Genomic DNA, 19,838 nt, shown 5'->3' on the forward strand with positions numbered 1-19,838 from the left:
CATTGATTGGGTCTTTGAGAGTGAATGCTTACAATCGTTGTCCTCGGAAACACAAATCCAAAGCCGCGATGGTTCCACACATCAAACAATCAGCCTGATTGGCTTTTACTTTGACAATCCACGTTTCACCTGAAAGCTCAAACCCATTCACCACCTCGATTTATTGCATGGGGAACATGAGATTTATTTCCCAGGTGTTTGTGAATGAAAACTCGTGAAAATGATGACAAAGGATATTGTTTCAGTCACTGTGTGCATATAGTATATTGTTTCAGTCACTGTGTATATACAGTGGAATCCAGCTATAACGAACCTGGGTATAACGAAATCCCTCTTATAACTAACCGCCATTGATTTCCCGGCAGACAGCCTTCTATTTCTTACTTGTTACTTTACGGCTACATCAAACCTTTTGCTTGTTACTTTACGGCTACATCGAACCTTTTGAACTCATTTGCATAACGAACCCCTCTTTTAACAAACACGTTTTCATCGCCCCAGGCCACAAGGCTACAACGATCTGCGTGTGCACGAGATCAAAGGCAGGTCCATTGTGATAGCTGGGTGGCCTTGTTTATAGACACTGACCTTCTTCCCAGGGGTCATTGACCCAGTTTTAGCTATGAGAGGTGGTTCCCCTTTCATATGAGAGAGGAAACACTTCCTGCACCCGGGTCAGTGACCGAGTTTAACCTATGGGGAGTTTAACCTATGGGGCGGTCTCTTTGATGTCTTGAGAGGAAACTTGGCCAGGGTAGTACATGCACCAGAACTGGTGGACACCATCGACAATGTCAAACATGAAATCGGAGATTGATCGGAGATTGATCAAAATGTACATGTACATGCTTTTACACGACTTTTTAAATTTTACTTCTAAAATTGTGACAGTAAAGTGAACATTTGAACTATGCCTCTCTCTATGGATTATATCATGAAGCTGTTGAAAACATGCAGAGATTGTACTCTCCAAGGAAAGATCGATGGGACGATCATTTGAAGGTAAGTGGGAAAACTTTTCTTAAGGCCATTTAGGGTTGAAAACTCTACAGCGAATTGCTGATATAACGAACTAAAATGTATCTCCCTTGAGATTCGTTGTACCCGGACTCCAGTGTATAGGATATTGTTTCAGTCACTGTGTGCATACAGGGTATTGTTTCAGTCACTGTGTGCTTATAGGATATTGTTTCAGTCACTGTGTGCATACCGGGTATTGTTTCAGTCACTGTGTGCTTATAGGATATTGTTTCAGTCACTGTGTGCATATAGGATATTGTTTCAGTCACTGTGTTTCATTCAGGTGAGGATATTGTTTGGCTCTAACTTAAAAAAAAACATCCAAGTAAACCTCAACGTTAACTGTTTTGTCTACGCCCCACCAGACAGCCTAAAACTGCTAATTTCTAAGACTGTGATCCGGAAAGAAAGAAACAAAACACAAAATGAGCTACTGTTTTTTTTAAGAGACCATTTCTTCTCTTCATTCTTTCTTGATACCTTAGGTTAGGAAGGCATAGTATACACAACACACAGATGACCTTTAAAAAAAAAACTTGATGCTAAAAGTGGAGATAAAAGGGGTCAAAGCTTGAGAGGGGAGACAACTGACCTTCACTGTCGTCCAGGTAGAAGTGGGACTGGGGCTTGTCGATCCTGGACACCAGCTCTGCCAGGTCTGTGAAGTAGGCCATGACTGGGGTGCCCGTCTGTTGCCACACACAAACACACACATTGCATTACCGATATGCACCTAATGCACTGCTGACAAATTAGGCAATACTGTATTAAGCGAATGAATGAATGAAATAAGAGGTTACACTGAACAGTTCACAGCTTAAACCAAGTATTCAATAATAATGTAGCACTTCCAGGTTTGGGAAAAAATAAATGGGTTTTGACTCAAGCTATTGCATACTCTTGCTTACTCTCTCTCTCACACACACACACACACACACACACACACACACACAAACACACCAAATTTGGAAATAGAATGAAGGTCATGTTTGTTCCATCAGTCCTCAGTTTGACAGTTGTTTCTTCACATATTCTGATGTATTTACCATGCTTTTTCAAAACGGAGTAAATCACTCAGAAACCTTGCATTTTACAATTTTAATTTGAAGAACTTTGATTTATTTGGTAGAATATAGAAGATCTGATTAAGTTAACTATAGGGAATGCTGAATTAAGATCAGATGTCAAATATCTCATTTGATATTTTCTGACAAATAGAATGTTTCTGTGACCATACGTAACTTAATTTTACAGTCATGGCCTTTTGATTGTTTTCTCCTGGAAGTAGACACTGGTACAGTCACAAATACAGAACACTGCAGTGGTCCAGCCTGCACCTGTATCCACATGTAGTTAAACATCACCAGCTAATATTTGATATCACAAATAACAGAATATTGAAACTCAGAACAATATAAATGAGTCATCAAAGGGTTCAGGAGAATTCCCTTCTAAAACAAGAAGAGCAAACGCTCGATCGAGTCACTTTCGCAGTTCTGAATATTATATGAGGCATCAGATGGACAGGAAGAAATTGCTATTCACAACACAATGAGTCACGTTCACATAAAATTTGAGCCCGGTCACTTTTATAGTTTCCGAGAAAAGCCCAACGTTAAGTTGTGTGTTGCCGAACAGAAAAGGCTAGTTATCTCCCTTGTTTTTCTGATAACGTTCGTAAAAGGCTACAGATGTAAATACTTTGATGTAAAGAATAATCTTACAAAGTTTCAATCACATCCGATGAACTTTGTCAAAGATATAAAATGTCTAATTTTTCCTTTGACGCTGACCTGTGACCTTGAAAAAGGTCAAAGGTCAACGAAACCATCGTTAAAGTGTAGAGGTCATTGGAGGTCACGACTAAACAAAATATGAGCCCGATCGCTTTGATAGTTTCCGAGAAAAGTCCAACGTTAAGGTGGTGTCTACGGCCGGCCGGACGGCCGGCCGGACAGACTGACCGATTACATAGAGTCACTTTTTCTCAAGTGACTCAAAAACCCTACTGTCTACACTCATGTCAGCAAATTTGGTAAAAAGAAACAATTTATCATTGACCATGTGAGTAGTATTCAATAGACCCCATCCAATCAAAACATAATGGGGTACTTTTATGCATGCATACATCGATACACAATGGGGAAATAGCAAATAACCTGGAATGGTTACTACTTCTGCTACACATATACAAACTGACAAAAGGATAAGTACACAGCTTAGCAGTCATGTCATTGACAGAAAAGAAAAGTGATGACACAGCAGAAAACGCAGTGACTACATGAAGCCAACACCAGTCATTGAGTGAGTCACATGCACCCAGCAAGTATTGCTGTACATTTCACTAGCATTGCTATACAAATGACAAATAATCAAGATAACAGCGATATTGACACAGACGAATTAAAAGCATCATGGATGAAAAGAAACATAATGATGCCCAAGGCATGTTAAGCTTTCATTTGTCAATCAAGAAAAAGACACCTGAACATGAGTCATCAAAATGTAATGATTGAAAACGCAGCATCGACAAGCTTGAAAAGGAATCTGTACCAATAAGTTCGCAGTGAAAATGCACAACCAAGCTACCTTGTTTGAGAAATCAGCTGATAAAATGTATAGTTCATAACAAAAAACTCATCCTGTCAAGTGACAAAAGTTTGCATGGAAAAAGTCTAGCAATGGCATTACAGTATACATAATATTGACTTGAAAACTACCAAGTGCTAAGGAAATAGTCTAGCTAGCAGCAGCTTGCACATTACATTGACTTGAAAGCTACGTGTGCTGAGGAAAACAGAAGTGACAATGCAAGGTGTAGTAAGTACAGATGACCAGGTTGAACAAACAGCATTGATTAAGCACAAACACAGACCCATTACACAATCATAAATGCAGTTAGTGGCACATTGACAGCAAGGCTTGCAAAGCCTGTTCCTTCAGCATTGCTTGCCACATAACGTGATGCAGGGTACACCTCACCACAACACACCACAACATATCACCAGCTATCACTCACTTCAGTAACAACACTGCACTAGGCTTGACTTCTGAATGAAGGATTCCAGACAGCTGTGTTGAGAAACACTCTATCACCAGCTATCACTCACTTCAGTAACAACACTGCACTAGGCTTGACTTCTGAATGAAGGATTTCAGACAGCTGTGTTGAGAAACACTCTTTATCTATATATATATACGACTAGTGTCTGTGTGTCTGTCTGTGTATCTGTCTGTGCGCGATGCGCGGCCAAGGTTCTCGATGGATCTGCTTCAAATTTGGTGGGCTTATTCAGAGAGACCCCGGTAACAACCTCATCGATGAGATATTTCAACACGTGCTCTCAGCGCGCAGCGCGGAACCGATTTTGGTTCCACCTCAGCTATTTTGGTTCCATCTCAGCTACCCGGGCCCCCATACCGACACACCATAGCCGCTACACCACATCACAACGCCAAACTTCTCGGTGGATCTTTTTCAAATTTGGACACCGTATTCAGCTACACCCCGGACACAATATCATCGATCAGATATTTCAACACGTGCTCTCAGCGCGCAGCGCTGAACTAATTTTGGGTTTTGTGTTCATTTCACCATTATAAGTAACTCTTCCTTATCTTCTCATCTTCTCCAGGTTTTCAGCGTTTACCTCCCTTCCTTCGTTTGGTGCACTTTTGTGTGAGTGGAGCGTCTTCGGATATTCCCGGCGTTCTGTTACTGTTTCTATTTTTAGAAGGTCAACGCAGTGTACAGAACGTAAATTGGACCCGTAAATTATCCTCACTGTAAAAGTGCAAAGGTCGAATCAATTTATAGCCACGCGAAAAATACACTGTCATCTATCTCTCTATAGATACGGCTTCTCTGTGTTTTTGTCTGTGTGTGTGTGAGTGTGTGTGTCTCTATGTAAGCAACACCTGTGCATTGTTCAGTTCTGTTTGTGATGTGGTCTGGCGGCTTTTGTGTAATTTTATGTACGGGCCTTCCTTTGAGAAGCCATAACTTGCTCAGTCCTGTTTGAGTGGAGTTCGCCTCCAAAGGTGATTAACACGGTTACATTCGTCGACAAGGATGGGACTCGATATGGTCAGGAATGGCATTATGGCCACTGAATCATTTTCGTGCTGTTCCCATTCCACGAATCTGGGAGGGACCTAAGCTTGGCGGGTCCATTGTTCGGACCCGGCGAAGCCGGCGTACGGCTCTAAGTACTTCTTCCCGGCGAAGCCGGCTACCCGGCGAAGCGGGTATTCATTCTAGTCCTACATACGTGAGAGAGACACCCGTGAGATAATAATCGTTCAAATCACACGTGTGTATATCATGTAAATGAGGTCATGTCAAGTAAGTCTGGCAGGGACCTGTTTTTCCACTGCTTATGATGCCGAAGTCACCGAGACAAACATCATTATAGAAAGAACAAAATTGCGCTCGCTAATTACCCTCGGTGAATTTTTAGAACTAACACGTCACGCCACACTTTCAGAGTGACGTTTCTTTACTTTGACGTAACAGATTGTACGAGGCTTTAGAAGAGATCGAGGTTCCAAAACATTAGCGTCTTCAATTTAGCTGCCTCGACTGCAGGACATTTTTAGTAAAATACACGTAAGTACAGTATGTAGGAAAAACAGAATACTACATGGCTTGCTGTTTCGTACCAGATTTACACTCGTTGCTTTTTCAAATAGTGAACAGCTCGCTTTCGCTCGCAGTTCAATATTTAAACAAGAAGAGCAAACGCTCGATCGAGTCACTTTCGCAGTTCTGAATATTATATGAGGCATCAGATGGACAGGAAGAAATTGCTATTCACAACACAATGAGTCACGTTCACATAAAATTTGAGCCCGGTCACTTTTATAGTTTCCGAGAAAAGCCCAACGTTAAGTTGTGTGTTGCCGAACAGAAAAGGCTAGTTATCTCCCTTGTTTTTCTGATAACGTTCGTAAAAGGCTACAGATGTAAATACTTTGATGTAAAGAATAATCCTACAAAGTTTCAATCACATCCGATGAACTTTGTCAAAGATATAAAATGTCTAATTTTTCCTTTGACGCTGACCTGTGACCTTGAAAAAGGTCAAAGGTCAACGAAACCATCGTTAAAGTGTAGAGGTCATTGGAGGTCACGACTAAACAAAATATGAGCCCGATCGCTTTGATAGTTTCCGAGAAAAGACCAACGTTAAGGTGGTGTCTACGGACGGACGGCCGGCCGGACGGCCGGCCGGACAGACTAACACTGACCGATTACATAGAGTCACTTTTTCTCAAGTGACTCAAAAAACAACTCAGAAACACTCTATCACCAGCTATCACTCACTTCGCCTCACCTTGGAATGTATGTATCATCAGCTATCACTCACTTCAGTAACAACACTGCACTAGGCTTGACTTCTGAATGAAGGATTTCAGACAGCTGTGTTGAGAAACACTCTATCACCAGCTATCACTCACTTCAGTAACAACACTGCACTAGGTTTGACTTCTGAATGAAGGATTCCAGACAGCTGCATGTGTTGAGAAACACTCTATCACCAGCTATCACTCACTTCAGTAACAACACTGCACTAGGCTTGACTTCTGAATGAAGGATTCCAGACAGTTGTGTTGCCTCAGAAACACTCTATCACCAGCTATCACTCACTTCAATCAATCAATATGAGGCTTATATCGCGCGTATTCCATGGGTACAGTTCTAAGCGCAGGGATTTATTTTTTTTATTTATTTTAATTTTTATGTAATTTATATCGCGCACATATTCAAGGCGCAGGGATTTATTTATGCCGTGTGAGATGGATTTTTTTTAACACAATACATCACGCATTCACATCGCCCAACAGATCGCAGCCATTTCGGCGCATATCCTACTTTTCACGGCCTATTATTCCAAGTCACACGGGTATTTTGGTGGACATTTTTATCTATGCCTATACAATTTTGCCAGGAAAGACCCTTTTGTCAATCGTGGGATCTTTAACGTGCACACCCCAATGTAGTGTACACAAAGGGACCTCGGTTTTTCGTCTCATCCGAAAGACTAGCACTTGAACCCACCACCTAGGTTAGGAAAGGGGGGAGAAAATTGCTAACGCCCTGACCCAGGGTCGAACTCGCAACCTCTCGCTTCCGAGCGCAAGTGCGTTACCACTCGGCCACCCAGGCCACTTCAGTAACAACACTGCACTAGGCTTGACTTCTGAATGAAGGATTTCAGACAGCTGTGTTGAGAAACACTCTATCACCAGCTATCACTCACTTCAGTAACAACACTGCACTAGGCTTCACTTCTGAATGAAGGATTTCAGACAGTTGTGTTGAGAAACACTCTATCACCAGCTATCACTCACTTCAGTAACAACACTGCACTAGGTTTGACTTCTGAATGAAGGATTCCAGACAGCTGCATGTGTTGAGAAACACTCTATCACCAGCTATCACTCACTTCAGTAACAACACTGCACTAGGCTTGACTTCTGAATGAAGGATTCCAGACAGTTGTGTTGCCTCAGAAACACTCTATCACCAGCTATCACTCACTTCGCCTCACCTTGGAATGTATGAAAGTCCTCACTTGACTCAATAAGACATGAAAAGGACTGCAAGATAAATCACAGTAAAATACTTGCATATCACTGCAAATAAATGTTTTCATTTAATTTTTGTACATCATCACATCCTGTATGCAATCTAAGACTGTGATCTAAAACCTTCAAAGAAATTTAACAAAAATTCATCTAGAATTTCATGTTAAAAAAAAAAGTGAGTGAAATAGATTCCTCTTTACCAACAGAAATACCTGCTCTGATTTGAAAATGTGAAGTGTACTATCAATTGTTCTAAAGATCGGAACAGCAGGAAATTTAAAACTGTACTTATTTACTTTTTTTGAAACTTTTTGAAATTTTCAGTTTTTACTTATTTTTGCAGTTTTGCAGTGTTTTTTTTACAAAACTAATTTTTTTTTAACTGCTTGCAAAACCAACAGATTTTGGTGTTGCTAATTTGGTTTTGAATCATAGCACAATTGGTTTTAACAATTTCTTCAATTACTTGTATGCATGACACGGATGGCTGTTGTTTTTGTGTGTGTTTTTTTTACATGTGAAAATGTGAACAATTATTTTTCTTAAATTAAAACTATCCTTGTTTCTGTTTTTTGCAACACCAAATCAAGCTATCCTCAGTATGTATGCAATGTAGTTTTTGCTCTATACATGCCAGGTTTACATGCAGTAAGATGCAGTGGACTGTAGTGTTGGTTTGTGAGGTGCACCCTTCACCGTGTGCTAGCATGATAAAAAGTAAGGGGCGATATTTACCGGTTTAGACTCCTGTACCGCATGCAATGTCAGGTGATACGTGTACAACACACAAAAACACATCAACACATGAAAAGACAAACATATTCACATCAGACAAATCAGACAATCACGACAAACAAGACAACAAAACAGGTTTCAACAATGTGAACAATAAACATTGACAATAAACAATAAACACAGGTTTCAGTGAACAATAAAAATATAACCAGCAGCAAAGGTGGCAAAAGAAGATTTTCACACTCTACAGACTGCTATCTCAAATGATATTAGTAAGAGAAAAGGCCTATCCATTACATAGTACAGACCTGTTTACCCACACTTTGACTTTGGTGTAGTTTTCACCGAGATTCAGTGTATTTTTCCAAATATTGAACGTATTTTGCAATTCACAAGAAACGTTCATGAGCTATTGCAGCAATAACATTTTCATTTCCGAGGTGTATGTACCACTGTGCAAAATGGTATTCCTTACCTGGTTAACATGTTAATCGACTGAACGCGTCCACATAGGCCACAGCTAGGTCTCCAAAAACAGACAACAACAATGGCGGCAGATAAAATCTCGTCATATTACGTGATTACATTGACCAATCGTCAAAGCTGGATTTTATCCACTGGGCTATCGCGAGAACAGGTTTGGCAACCTACTTTCGATTTCTTCTTCTTCCATTTCGTGATCACGATCAAACTAGATGTTTTTTACAATCGTCATATTTTTTTCTCTCCAGACGTATTGGTCGTATCCTTGGCAACTTTGCGTACAAAATACGGCAAAATCGTATGGGTAAACAGGTCTGATAGTAGTCATCCTTAATCTCTATGTAAGCAAGATATCGTAAAAACTAAGCAAAAAAGAGAATCTTTAACTGAATTCTTACATGCACAAAGTGAAGTACTTAAAATGATTTTCAAAAAGAAAAGAAAAATACATCAAATGTGCCATATAATTGATACTGTACGTCTTTTTGAGTTCAGAAAGTGTGCCAATATGTTCAGTTTCAGAAAAACACTAAACTGACTGCATGTGGAAGATGAGCTCTAATTTAGTCAAACAGAATGGTAGAACAAAGTGACTGCATGTGGAACATATGAGCCACAGTCAAACAGAGTGGTAGAGCAAAGTGACTGCATGTGGAACATATGAGCCACAGTCAAACAGAATGGTGGAGCAAAGTGACTGCATGTGGAACATATGAGCCACAGTCAAACAGAATGGTGGAGCAAAGTGACTGCATGTGGAACATATGAGCCACAGTCAAACAGAATGGTAGAGCAAAGTGACTGCATGTGGAACATATGAGCCACAGTCAAACAGAATGGTGGAGCAAAGTGACTGCATGTGGAACATATGAGCCACAGTCAAACAGAATGGTAGAGCAAAGTGACTGCATGTGGAACATATGAGCCACAGTCAAACAGAATGGTAGAGCAAAGTGACTGCATGTGGAACATATGAGCCACAGTCAAACAGAATGGTAGAGCAATGTTACAGTGTAGGGTTGCCTCGGTGCTTCCATGGAACAAGGGAAACACACTCTTCCACAACCCATAAACACTTGACACAGTTATTTCCCAACATCCTACAATGTGTTTAGAGTTGCAAGAAGAGATAGGTGAAAGCATTGAGCAGACATTCATGTGAAGGGAGACCAAGCTCTTGTGATATAAGGCTGCATGAAGTATTTCAGGTGCAACAGACAGCTACCATACGCATTGCGTGGAGGATGCAACAGTGAGTCAATGTAATCAGCACAATGGTTAAAACAGCAACAATTTACAATCTGATAGTTGATAGCTATACATCAACATCAATTAATAGCAAGGGGGAGAAAAGTGAGCTAAAAAGGCTGTGCACATTGAGAGGGTGCTTGTTTAGATGGTGAAATCAAGAGTAGGAATGGAAAGGAAAGGAAGCCATGAATGTAGACAGTAAGGAGTGAGCAAGAATTCCCAGACAACAACAATGACTGTCAGTGGAACTGACCGGCTCCTGCTTCCACCACAGTCCCATTTCCACTAAACTCATCAGCCATCTCACACTTCTTTATCAAACAAACACTGTCAATACCACTGAACTCACCAGCCCTCTCACACTTCTTATCAAAAAAACACTGTCAATACCACTAAACTCACCAGCCATCTCACACTTCTTTATCAAACAAACACTGTCAATACCACTAAACTCACCAGCCCTCTCACACTTCTTATCAAACAAACACTGTCAATACCACTAAACTCACCAGCCTTCTCACACTTCTTATCAAACAAACACTGTCAATACCACTAAACTCACCAGCCCTCTCACACTTCTTATCAAACAAACACTGTCAATACCACTAAACTCACCAGCCATCTCACACTTCTTTATCAAACAAACACTGTCAATACCACTGAACTCACCAGCCATCTCACACTTCTTTATCAAACAAACACTGTCAATACCACTAAACTCACCAGCCCTCTCACACTTCTTATCAAACAAACACTGTCAATACCACTAAACTCACCAGCCCTCTCACACTTCTTATCAAACAAACACTGTCAATACCACTAAACTCACCAGCCCTCTCACACTTCTTTATCAAACAAACACTGTCAATACCACTGAACTCACCAGCCCTCTCACACTTCTTATCAAACAAACACTGTCAATACCACTAAACTCACCAGCCCTCTCACACTTCTTATCAAACAAACACTGTCAATACCACTAAACTCACCAGCCCTCTCACACTTCTTATCAAACAAACACTGTCAATACCACTAAACTCACCAGCCCTCTCACACTTCTTATCAAACAAACACTGTCAATACCACTAAACTCACCAGCCCTCTCACACTTCTTATCAAACAAACACTGTCAATACCACTAAACTCACCAGCCTTCTCACACTTCTTATCAAACAAACACTGTCAATACCACTGAACTCACCAGCCATCTCACACTTCTTTATCAAACAAACACTGTCAATACCACTAAACTCACCAGCCCTCTCACACTTCTTATCAAACAAACACTGTCGATACCACTGAACTCACCAGCCCTCTCACACTTCTTATCAAACAAACACTGTCAATACCACTAAACTCACCAGCCTTCTCACACTTCTTATCAAACAAACACTGTCAATACCACTAAACTCACCAGCCTTCTCACACTTCTTATCAAACAAACACTGTCAATACCACTGAACTCACCAGCCTTCTCACACTTCTTATCAAACAAACACTGTCAATACCACTGAACTCACCAGCCCTCTCACACTTCTTATCAAACAAACACTGTCAATACCACTGAACTCACCAGCCCTCTCACACTTCTTATCAAACAAACACTGTCAATACCACTAAACTCACCAGCCCTCTCACACTTCTTATCAAACAAACACTGGCAATACCACTGAACTCACCAGCCCTCTCACATTTCTTATCCAACAAACACTGCCAATACCACTAAACTCACCAGCCCTCTCACACTTCTTATCAAACAAACTCTGTCAATACCACTAAACTCACCAGCCTTCTCACACTTCTTATCAAACAAACACTGTCAATACCACTGAACTCACCAGCCCTCTCACACTTCTTATCAAACAAACACTGTCAATACCACTAAACTCACCAGCCTTCTCACACTTCTTATCAAACAAACACTGTCAATACCACTGAACTCACCAGCCCTCTCACACTTCTTATCAAAAAAACACTGTCAATACCACTAAACTCACCAGCCATCTCACACTTCTTTATCAAACAAACACTGTCAATACCACTGAACTCACCAGCCATCTCACACTTCTTATCAAACAAACACTGTCAATACCACTAAACTCACCAGCCCTCTCACACTTCTTATCAAACAAACACTGTCAATACCACTAAACTCACCAGCCTTCTCACACTTCTTATCAAACAAACACTGTCAATACCACTAAACTCACCAGCCCTCTCACACTTCTTATCAAACAAACACTGTCAATACCACTAAACTCACCAGCCCTCTCACACTTCTTATCAAACAAACACTGTCAATACCACTAAACTCACCAGCCCTCTCACACTTCTTATCAAACAAACACTGTCAATACCACTGAACTCACCAGCCCTCTCACACTTCTTATCAAACAAACACTGTCAATACCACTAAACTCACCAGCCTTCTCACACTTCTTATCAAACAAACACTGTCAATACCACTAAACTCACCAGCCCTCTCACACTTCTTATCAAACAAACACTGTCAATACCACTAAACTCACCAGCCCTCTCACACTTCTTATCAAACAAACACTGTCAATACCACTAAACTCACCAGCCTTCTCACACTTCTTATCAAACAAACACTGTCAATACCACTAAACTCACCAGCCTTCTCACACTTCTTATCAAACAAACACTGTCAATACCACTAAACTCACCAGCCCTCTCACACTTCTTATCAAACAAACACTGTCAATACCACTAAACTCACCAGCCCTCTCACACTTCTTATCAAACAAACACTGTCAATACCACTAAACTCACCAGCCTTCTCACACTTCTTATCAAACAAACACTGTCAATACCACTAAACTCACCAGCCTTCTCACACTTCTTATCAAACAAACACTGTCAATACCACTAAACTCACCAGCCCTCTCACACTTCTTATCAAACAAACACTGTCAATACCACTAAACTCACCAGCCTTCTCACACTTCTTATCAAACAAACACTGTCAATACCACTAAACTCACCAGCCTTCTCACACTTCTTATCAAACAAACACTGTCAATACCACTAAACTCACCAGCCCTCTCACACTTCTTATCAAACAAACACTGTCAATACCACTAAACTCACCAGCCTTCTCACACTTCTTATCAAACAAACACTGTCAATACCACTAAACTCACCAGCCTTCTCACACTTCTTATCAAACAAACACTGTCAATACCACTAAACTCACCAGCCCTCTCACACTTCTTATCAAACAAACACTGTCAATACCACTAAACTCACCAGCCTTCTCACACTTCTTATCAAACAAACACTGTCAATACCACTAAACTCACCAGCCTTCTCACACTTCTTATCAAACAAACACTGTCAATACCACTAAACTCATCAGCCATCTCACACTTCTTTATCAAACAAACACTGTCAATACCACTGAACTCACCAGCCCTCTCACACTTCTTATCAAAAAAACACTGTCAATACCACTAAACTCACCAGCCATCTCACACTTCTTTATCAAACAAACACTGTCAATACCACTAAACTCACCAGCCTTCTCACACTTCTTATCAAACAAACACTGTCAATACCACTAAACTCACCAGCCCTCTCACACTTCTTATCAAACAAACACTGTCAATACCACTAAACTCACCAGCCCTCTCACACTTCTTATCAAACAAACACTGTCAATACCACTAAACTCACCAGCCTTCTCACACTTCTTATCAAACAAACACTGTCAATACCACTAAACTCACCAGCCCTCTCACACTTATCAAACAAACACTGTCAATACCACTAAACTCACCAGCCCTCTCACACTTCTTATCAAACACACACTGTCAATACCACTAAACTCACCAGCCCTCTCACACTTCTTATCAAACAAACACTGTCAATACCACTAAACTCACCAGCCCTCTCACACTTCTTATCAAACAAACACTGTCAATACCACTAAACTCACCAGCCTTCTCACACTTCTTATCAAACAAACACTGTCAATACCACTAAACTCACCAGCCCTCTCACACTTCTTATCAAACAAACACTGTCAATACCACTAAACTCACCAGCCTTCTCACACTTCTTATCAAACAAACACTGTCAATACCACTAAACTCACCAGCCTTCTCACACTTCTTATCAAACAAACACTGTCAATACCACTAAACTCACCAGCCCTCTCACACTTCTTATCAAACAAACACTGTCAATACCACTGAACTCACCAGCCCTCTCACACTTCTTATCAAACAAACACTGTCAATACCACTAAACTCACCAGCCTTCTCACACTTCTTATCAAACAAACACTGTCAATACCACTAAACTCACCAGCCTTCTCACACTTCTTATCAAACAAACACTGTCAATACCACTAAACTCACCAGCCCTCTCACACTTCTTATCAAACAAACACTGTCAATACCACTAAACTCACCAGCCCTCTCACACTTCTTATCAAACAAACACTGTCAATACCACTAAACTCACCAGCCTTCTCACACTTCTTATCAAACAAACACTGTCAATACCACTAAACTCACCAGCCCTCTCACACTTCTTATCAAACAAACACTGTCAATACCACTAAACTCACCAGCCCTCTCACACTTCTTATCAAACAAACACTGTCAATACCACTAAACTCACCAGCCTTCTCACACTTCTTATCAAACAAACACTGTCAATACCACTAAACTCACCAGCCCTCTCACACTTCTTATCAAACAAACACTGTCAATACCACTGAACTCACCAGCCCTCTCACACTTCTTATCAAAAAAACACTGTCAATACCACTAAACTCACCAGCCATCTCACACTTCTTATCAAACAAACACTGTCAATACCACTAAACTCACCAGCCTTCTCACACTTCTTATCAAACAAACACTGTCAATACCACTAAACTCACCAGCCCTCTCACACTTCTTATCAAACAAACACTGTCAATACCACTAAACTCACCAGCCCTCTCACACTTCTTATCAAACAAACACTGTCAATACCACTAAACTCACCAGCCTTCTCACACTTCTTATCAAACAAACACTGTCAATACCACTAAACTCACCAGCCCTCTCACACTTCTTATCAAACAAACACTGTCAATACCACTAAACTCACCAGCCTTCTCACACTTTTTATCAAACAAACACTGTCAATACCACTAAACTCACCAGCCCTCTCACACTTCTTATCAAACAAACACTGCCAATACCACTAAACTCACCAGCCCTCTCACACTTCTTATCAAACAAACACTGTCAATACCACTGAACTCACCAGCCATCTCACACTTCTTTATCAAACAAACACTGTCAATACCACTAAACTCACCAGCCCTCTCACACTTCTTATCAAACAAACACTGTCAATACCACTAAACTCACCAGCCTTCTCACACTTCTTATCAAACAAACACTGTCAATACCACTAAACTCACCAGCCTTCTCACACTTCTTATCAAACAAACACTGTCAATACCACTAAACTCACCAGCCTTCTCACACTTCTTATCAAACAAACACTGTCAATACCACTGAACTCACCAGCCCTCTCACACTTCTTATCAAACAAACACTGTCAATCCACTAAACTCACCAGCCTTCTCACACTTCTTATCAAACAAACACTGTCAATACCACTAAACTCACCAGCCTTCTCACACTTCTTATCAAACAAACACTGTCAATACCACTAAACTCACCAGCCCTCTCACACTTCTTATCAAACAAACACTGTCAATACCACTAAACTCACCAGCCCTCTCACACTTCTTATCAAACAAACACTGTCAATACCACTAAACTCACCAGCCTTCTCACACTTCTTATCAAACAAACACTGTCAATACCACTAAACTCACCAGCCCTCTCACACTTCTTATCAAACAAACACTGTCAATACCACTAAACTCACCAGCCCTCTCACACTTCTTATCAAACAAACACTGTCAATACCACTAAACTCACCAGCCTTCTCACACTTCTTATCAAACAAACACTGTCAATACCACTGAACTCACCAGCCCTCTCACACTTCTTATCAAACAAACACTGTCAATACCACTAAACTCACCAGCCTTCTCACACTTCTTATCAAACAAACACTGTCAATACCACTAAACTCACCAGCCTTCTCACACTTCTTATCAAACAAACACTGTCAATACCACTAAACTCACCAGCCCTCTCACACTTCTTATCAAACAAACACTGTCAATACCACTAAACTCACCAGCCCTCTCACACTTCTTATCAAACAAACACTGTCAATACCAGTGAAAAGGAACAAGAACAGAATTAAATTTTTTCAGAGCATCAGTGGTTGTGCTATACAACTTCTGCAACTAGTTGTAACTGGGAGGGGGGGGAGCTGATTGAGCAAAATAAAAAAGCAGAGAAGAAAAGTGTGTGTGGCAGCAGAAAGAGACACTGACCGCCTGCGCTCTCTCTGTGGTGGGCGAGGTGGGCTTCTGTCTCTCCAGGAACAGCTTGTTGATCAGGCCACCCTTCACCCAGCCAGAGAACATGGTCTTGCCATGGTTGTAGCCCACATCCTGAAACGTCACACACATATACAGTCTCTCTCATCAAACATCAAAAATAGATTAACAGTCTCTCTCTCCTGAAAGATCACAAAGATATACAGTCTCTCTCTCCTGAAAGATTACAAAGATACACAGTCTCTCTCCTGAAAGATTACAAAGATACACAGTCTCTCTCCTGAAAGATCACAAAGATGTACTGAGTCTCTCTCCTGAAAGATCACAAAGATATACAGTCTCTCTCCTGAAAGATCACAAAGATATACAGTCTCTCTCTCCTGAAAGATTACAAAGATACACAGTCTCTCTCCTGAAAGATCACAAAGATGTACTGAGTCTCTCTCCTGAAAGATCACAAAGATATACAGTCTCTCTCCTGAAAGATCACAAAGATATACAGTCTCTCTCCTGAAAGATTACAAAGATACACAGTCTCTCTCCTGAAAGATCACAAAGATGTACCGAGTCTCTCTCCTGAAAGATCACAAAGATATACAGTCTCTCTCCTGAAAGATTACAAAGATATACAGTCTCTCTCCTGAAAGATTACAAAGATATACAGTCTCTCTCTCCTGAAAGATTACAAAGATACACAGTCTCTCCTGAAAGATCACAAAGATGTACTGAGTCTCTCTCCTGAAAGATCACAAAGATACACAGTCTCTCTCCTGAAAGATCACAAAGATATACTGAGGTTAGTAAGAGACTTTCTGGTCGTTCAGTACAAACTGCAGAAAAGGCAGCAAGAAACGACTGTAGCTTTTCAACAAACTTCTGTCCATTCCTCATTCTGGCCTGGACACATTTACACTCACCACAATCTCCTCATCAGAGCTGCACTCACCACAATCTCCTCATCAGAGCTGCACTCACCACACTCTCATCATAGGAGCTGTACTCACCACAATCTCCTCATCAGAGCTGCACTCACCACAATCTCCTCATAGGAGCTGCACTCACCACAATCTCATCATCAGAGCTGCACTCACCACAATCTCATCAGAGCTGCACTCACCACAATCTCCTCATCAGAGCTGCACTCACCACAATCTCCTCATAGGAGCTGCACTCACCACAATCTCATTATAGGAGCTACGCTCGCCACAATCTCATCATAGGAGCTGCACTCACCACAATCTCACCATAGGTGCTGTACTCGCCACAATCTCATCATAGGAGCGGCACTCACCACAATCTCACCATAGGAGCTGTACTCACCACAATCTCATCATAGGAGCTGCACTCCCCACAATCTCATCATAGGAGCTGTACTCACCAAAACTCCTCAGAGGAGCTGCACTCCCCACAATCTCATCATAGGAGCTGCACTCACCACAATCTCCTCATAGGAGCTGTACTCACCACAATCTCCTCATAGGAGCTGTACTCACCACAATCTCCTCATGGGAGCTGTACTCACCATAATCTCCTCATAGGAGCTGCACTCACCATAATCTCATCATAGGAGCCAAACTGCAGTGTGCCGTACTTGTCGATGGGGGGTCGGATGTACTCACACCAGTCTGAGCTCTTCACAATCTCTAGCTGTCGCACGCATGACACGTATGCCAGGCGTGATTGGATCTCCGTCATGTCAGGTACCTGTATACACATGTAAACACACATGACCCGTTAGCCAGGTGAGATTGGATCTCTGTCATGTCAGGTACCTGTATACACATGTAAACACACATGACCCGTTAGCCAGATGAGATTGGATCTCTGTCATGTCAGGTACCTGTATACACATGTAAACACACATGACATGTAAGCCAGGTGAGACTGGATCTCTGTGAGGCAGTGTACCTGTATACACATGTAAACACACATGACATTTAGGATCTGTCATGTCAGGTACCTCATGTATGCACAGGTAAGTAAACTTGCAGGTGCTGAACAAATGCAAACATGCCAATTGTACACACAAAAAAACATACTGACAGTTGTCAGATTATCTTGAAATCTGTCTTACTATTTAATTTGTTTTCTTGATATTGTTTATCTTTTGCAAAAGAAAGCAAAGTGATAAGCTAACTGACAAGAGAGACTAAGCAGGAAAACTCTCCAAACACTGCTGTCCCTCTGTGCCACATCTTGGCTCCCTCACCCTGATGCTGCTGCTCCAAGGGTTCCATCGTTTCCATAGCAACCACCAGCCTGAGAGCTCGTCACCGTAATTCGTGAGGTTGGTGTCGTCTTGACTGCCCACGTCCACAGCGAAGATGGTTTTGGCCCCCATGGTGCGCAGCACGTCCGCTGTGGACATTGCACAACAAACATAACAACACACATCACAACACACATCACAACACACATCACAACACACATCTCAACACACATCACTACACACACCACAACACACATCACAGCACACATCACACCACACATCACAACACACATCACTACACACATCACAACAAACATAACAACACACATCACAACACACATCACAGCACACATCACAACACACATCACTACACACACCACAACACACATCGCACCACACATCACAACACACATCACAGCACACATCACAACACACACCACAACACACATCACAGCACACATCACAACACACATCACTACACACACTACAACACACATCACACCACACATCACTACAACACACATCACACCACACATCACAACACACATCACAACACACATCACACCACACATCACACCACACATCACAACAAACATAACACACATCAAAACACACATCACAGCACACATCACAACACACATCACTACACACACCACAACACACATCGCACCACACATCACAACACACATCACAGCACACATCACAACACACACCACAACACACATCACAACACACATCACAACACACATCACTACACACATCACAACACACATCACAACACACATCACAACACACATCACTACACACACTACAACACACATCACACCACACATCACAACACACATCACACCACACATCACAACACATATCACAACACACATCTCAACACACATCACATCACACCACACATCACAACACACATCACAACACACATCACAACGCACATCACAACACACATCACAACACACCACACATCACAACACAACACACATCACTACACACACCACAACACACATCGCACCACACATCACAACACACATCACAGCACACATCACAACACAGATCACAACACAGATCACAACACACATCACAACACACATCACA

The 19,838-nt window shown here is 41.4% G+C and overlaps 1 protein-coding gene across 1 annotated transcript in view; it reads right to left on the minus strand.

The window, feature by feature from the left end:
• Window positions 1-19,838, minus strand: part of LOC138949198 (patatin-like phospholipase domain-containing protein 7) — a 99,283-nt gene that overhangs the window by 12,017 nt on the left and 67,428 nt on the right. Inside the window, exons 28-31 of the mRNA XM_070320977.1 lie at window positions 18,735-18,883; window positions 18,077-18,229; window positions 16,520-16,639; window positions 1,613-1,709 (exon numbers count right to left, since the gene is read on the minus strand). Of these exons, the coding sequence (XP_070177078.1) occupies window positions 1,613-1,709; window positions 16,520-16,639; window positions 18,077-18,229; window positions 18,735-18,883 (519 nt within the window). The remainder of the gene's footprint in view (window positions 1-1,612; window positions 1,710-16,519; window positions 16,640-18,076; window positions 18,230-18,734; window positions 18,884-19,838) is intronic.

Source organism: Littorina saxatilis, linkage group LG15 (genome assembly GCF_037325665.1).
Source record: "Littorina saxatilis isolate snail1 linkage group LG15, US_GU_Lsax_2.0, whole genome shotgun sequence".
NCBI classification, from domain to species: domain Eukaryota; kingdom Metazoa; phylum Mollusca; class Gastropoda; order Littorinimorpha; family Littorinidae; genus Littorina; species Littorina saxatilis.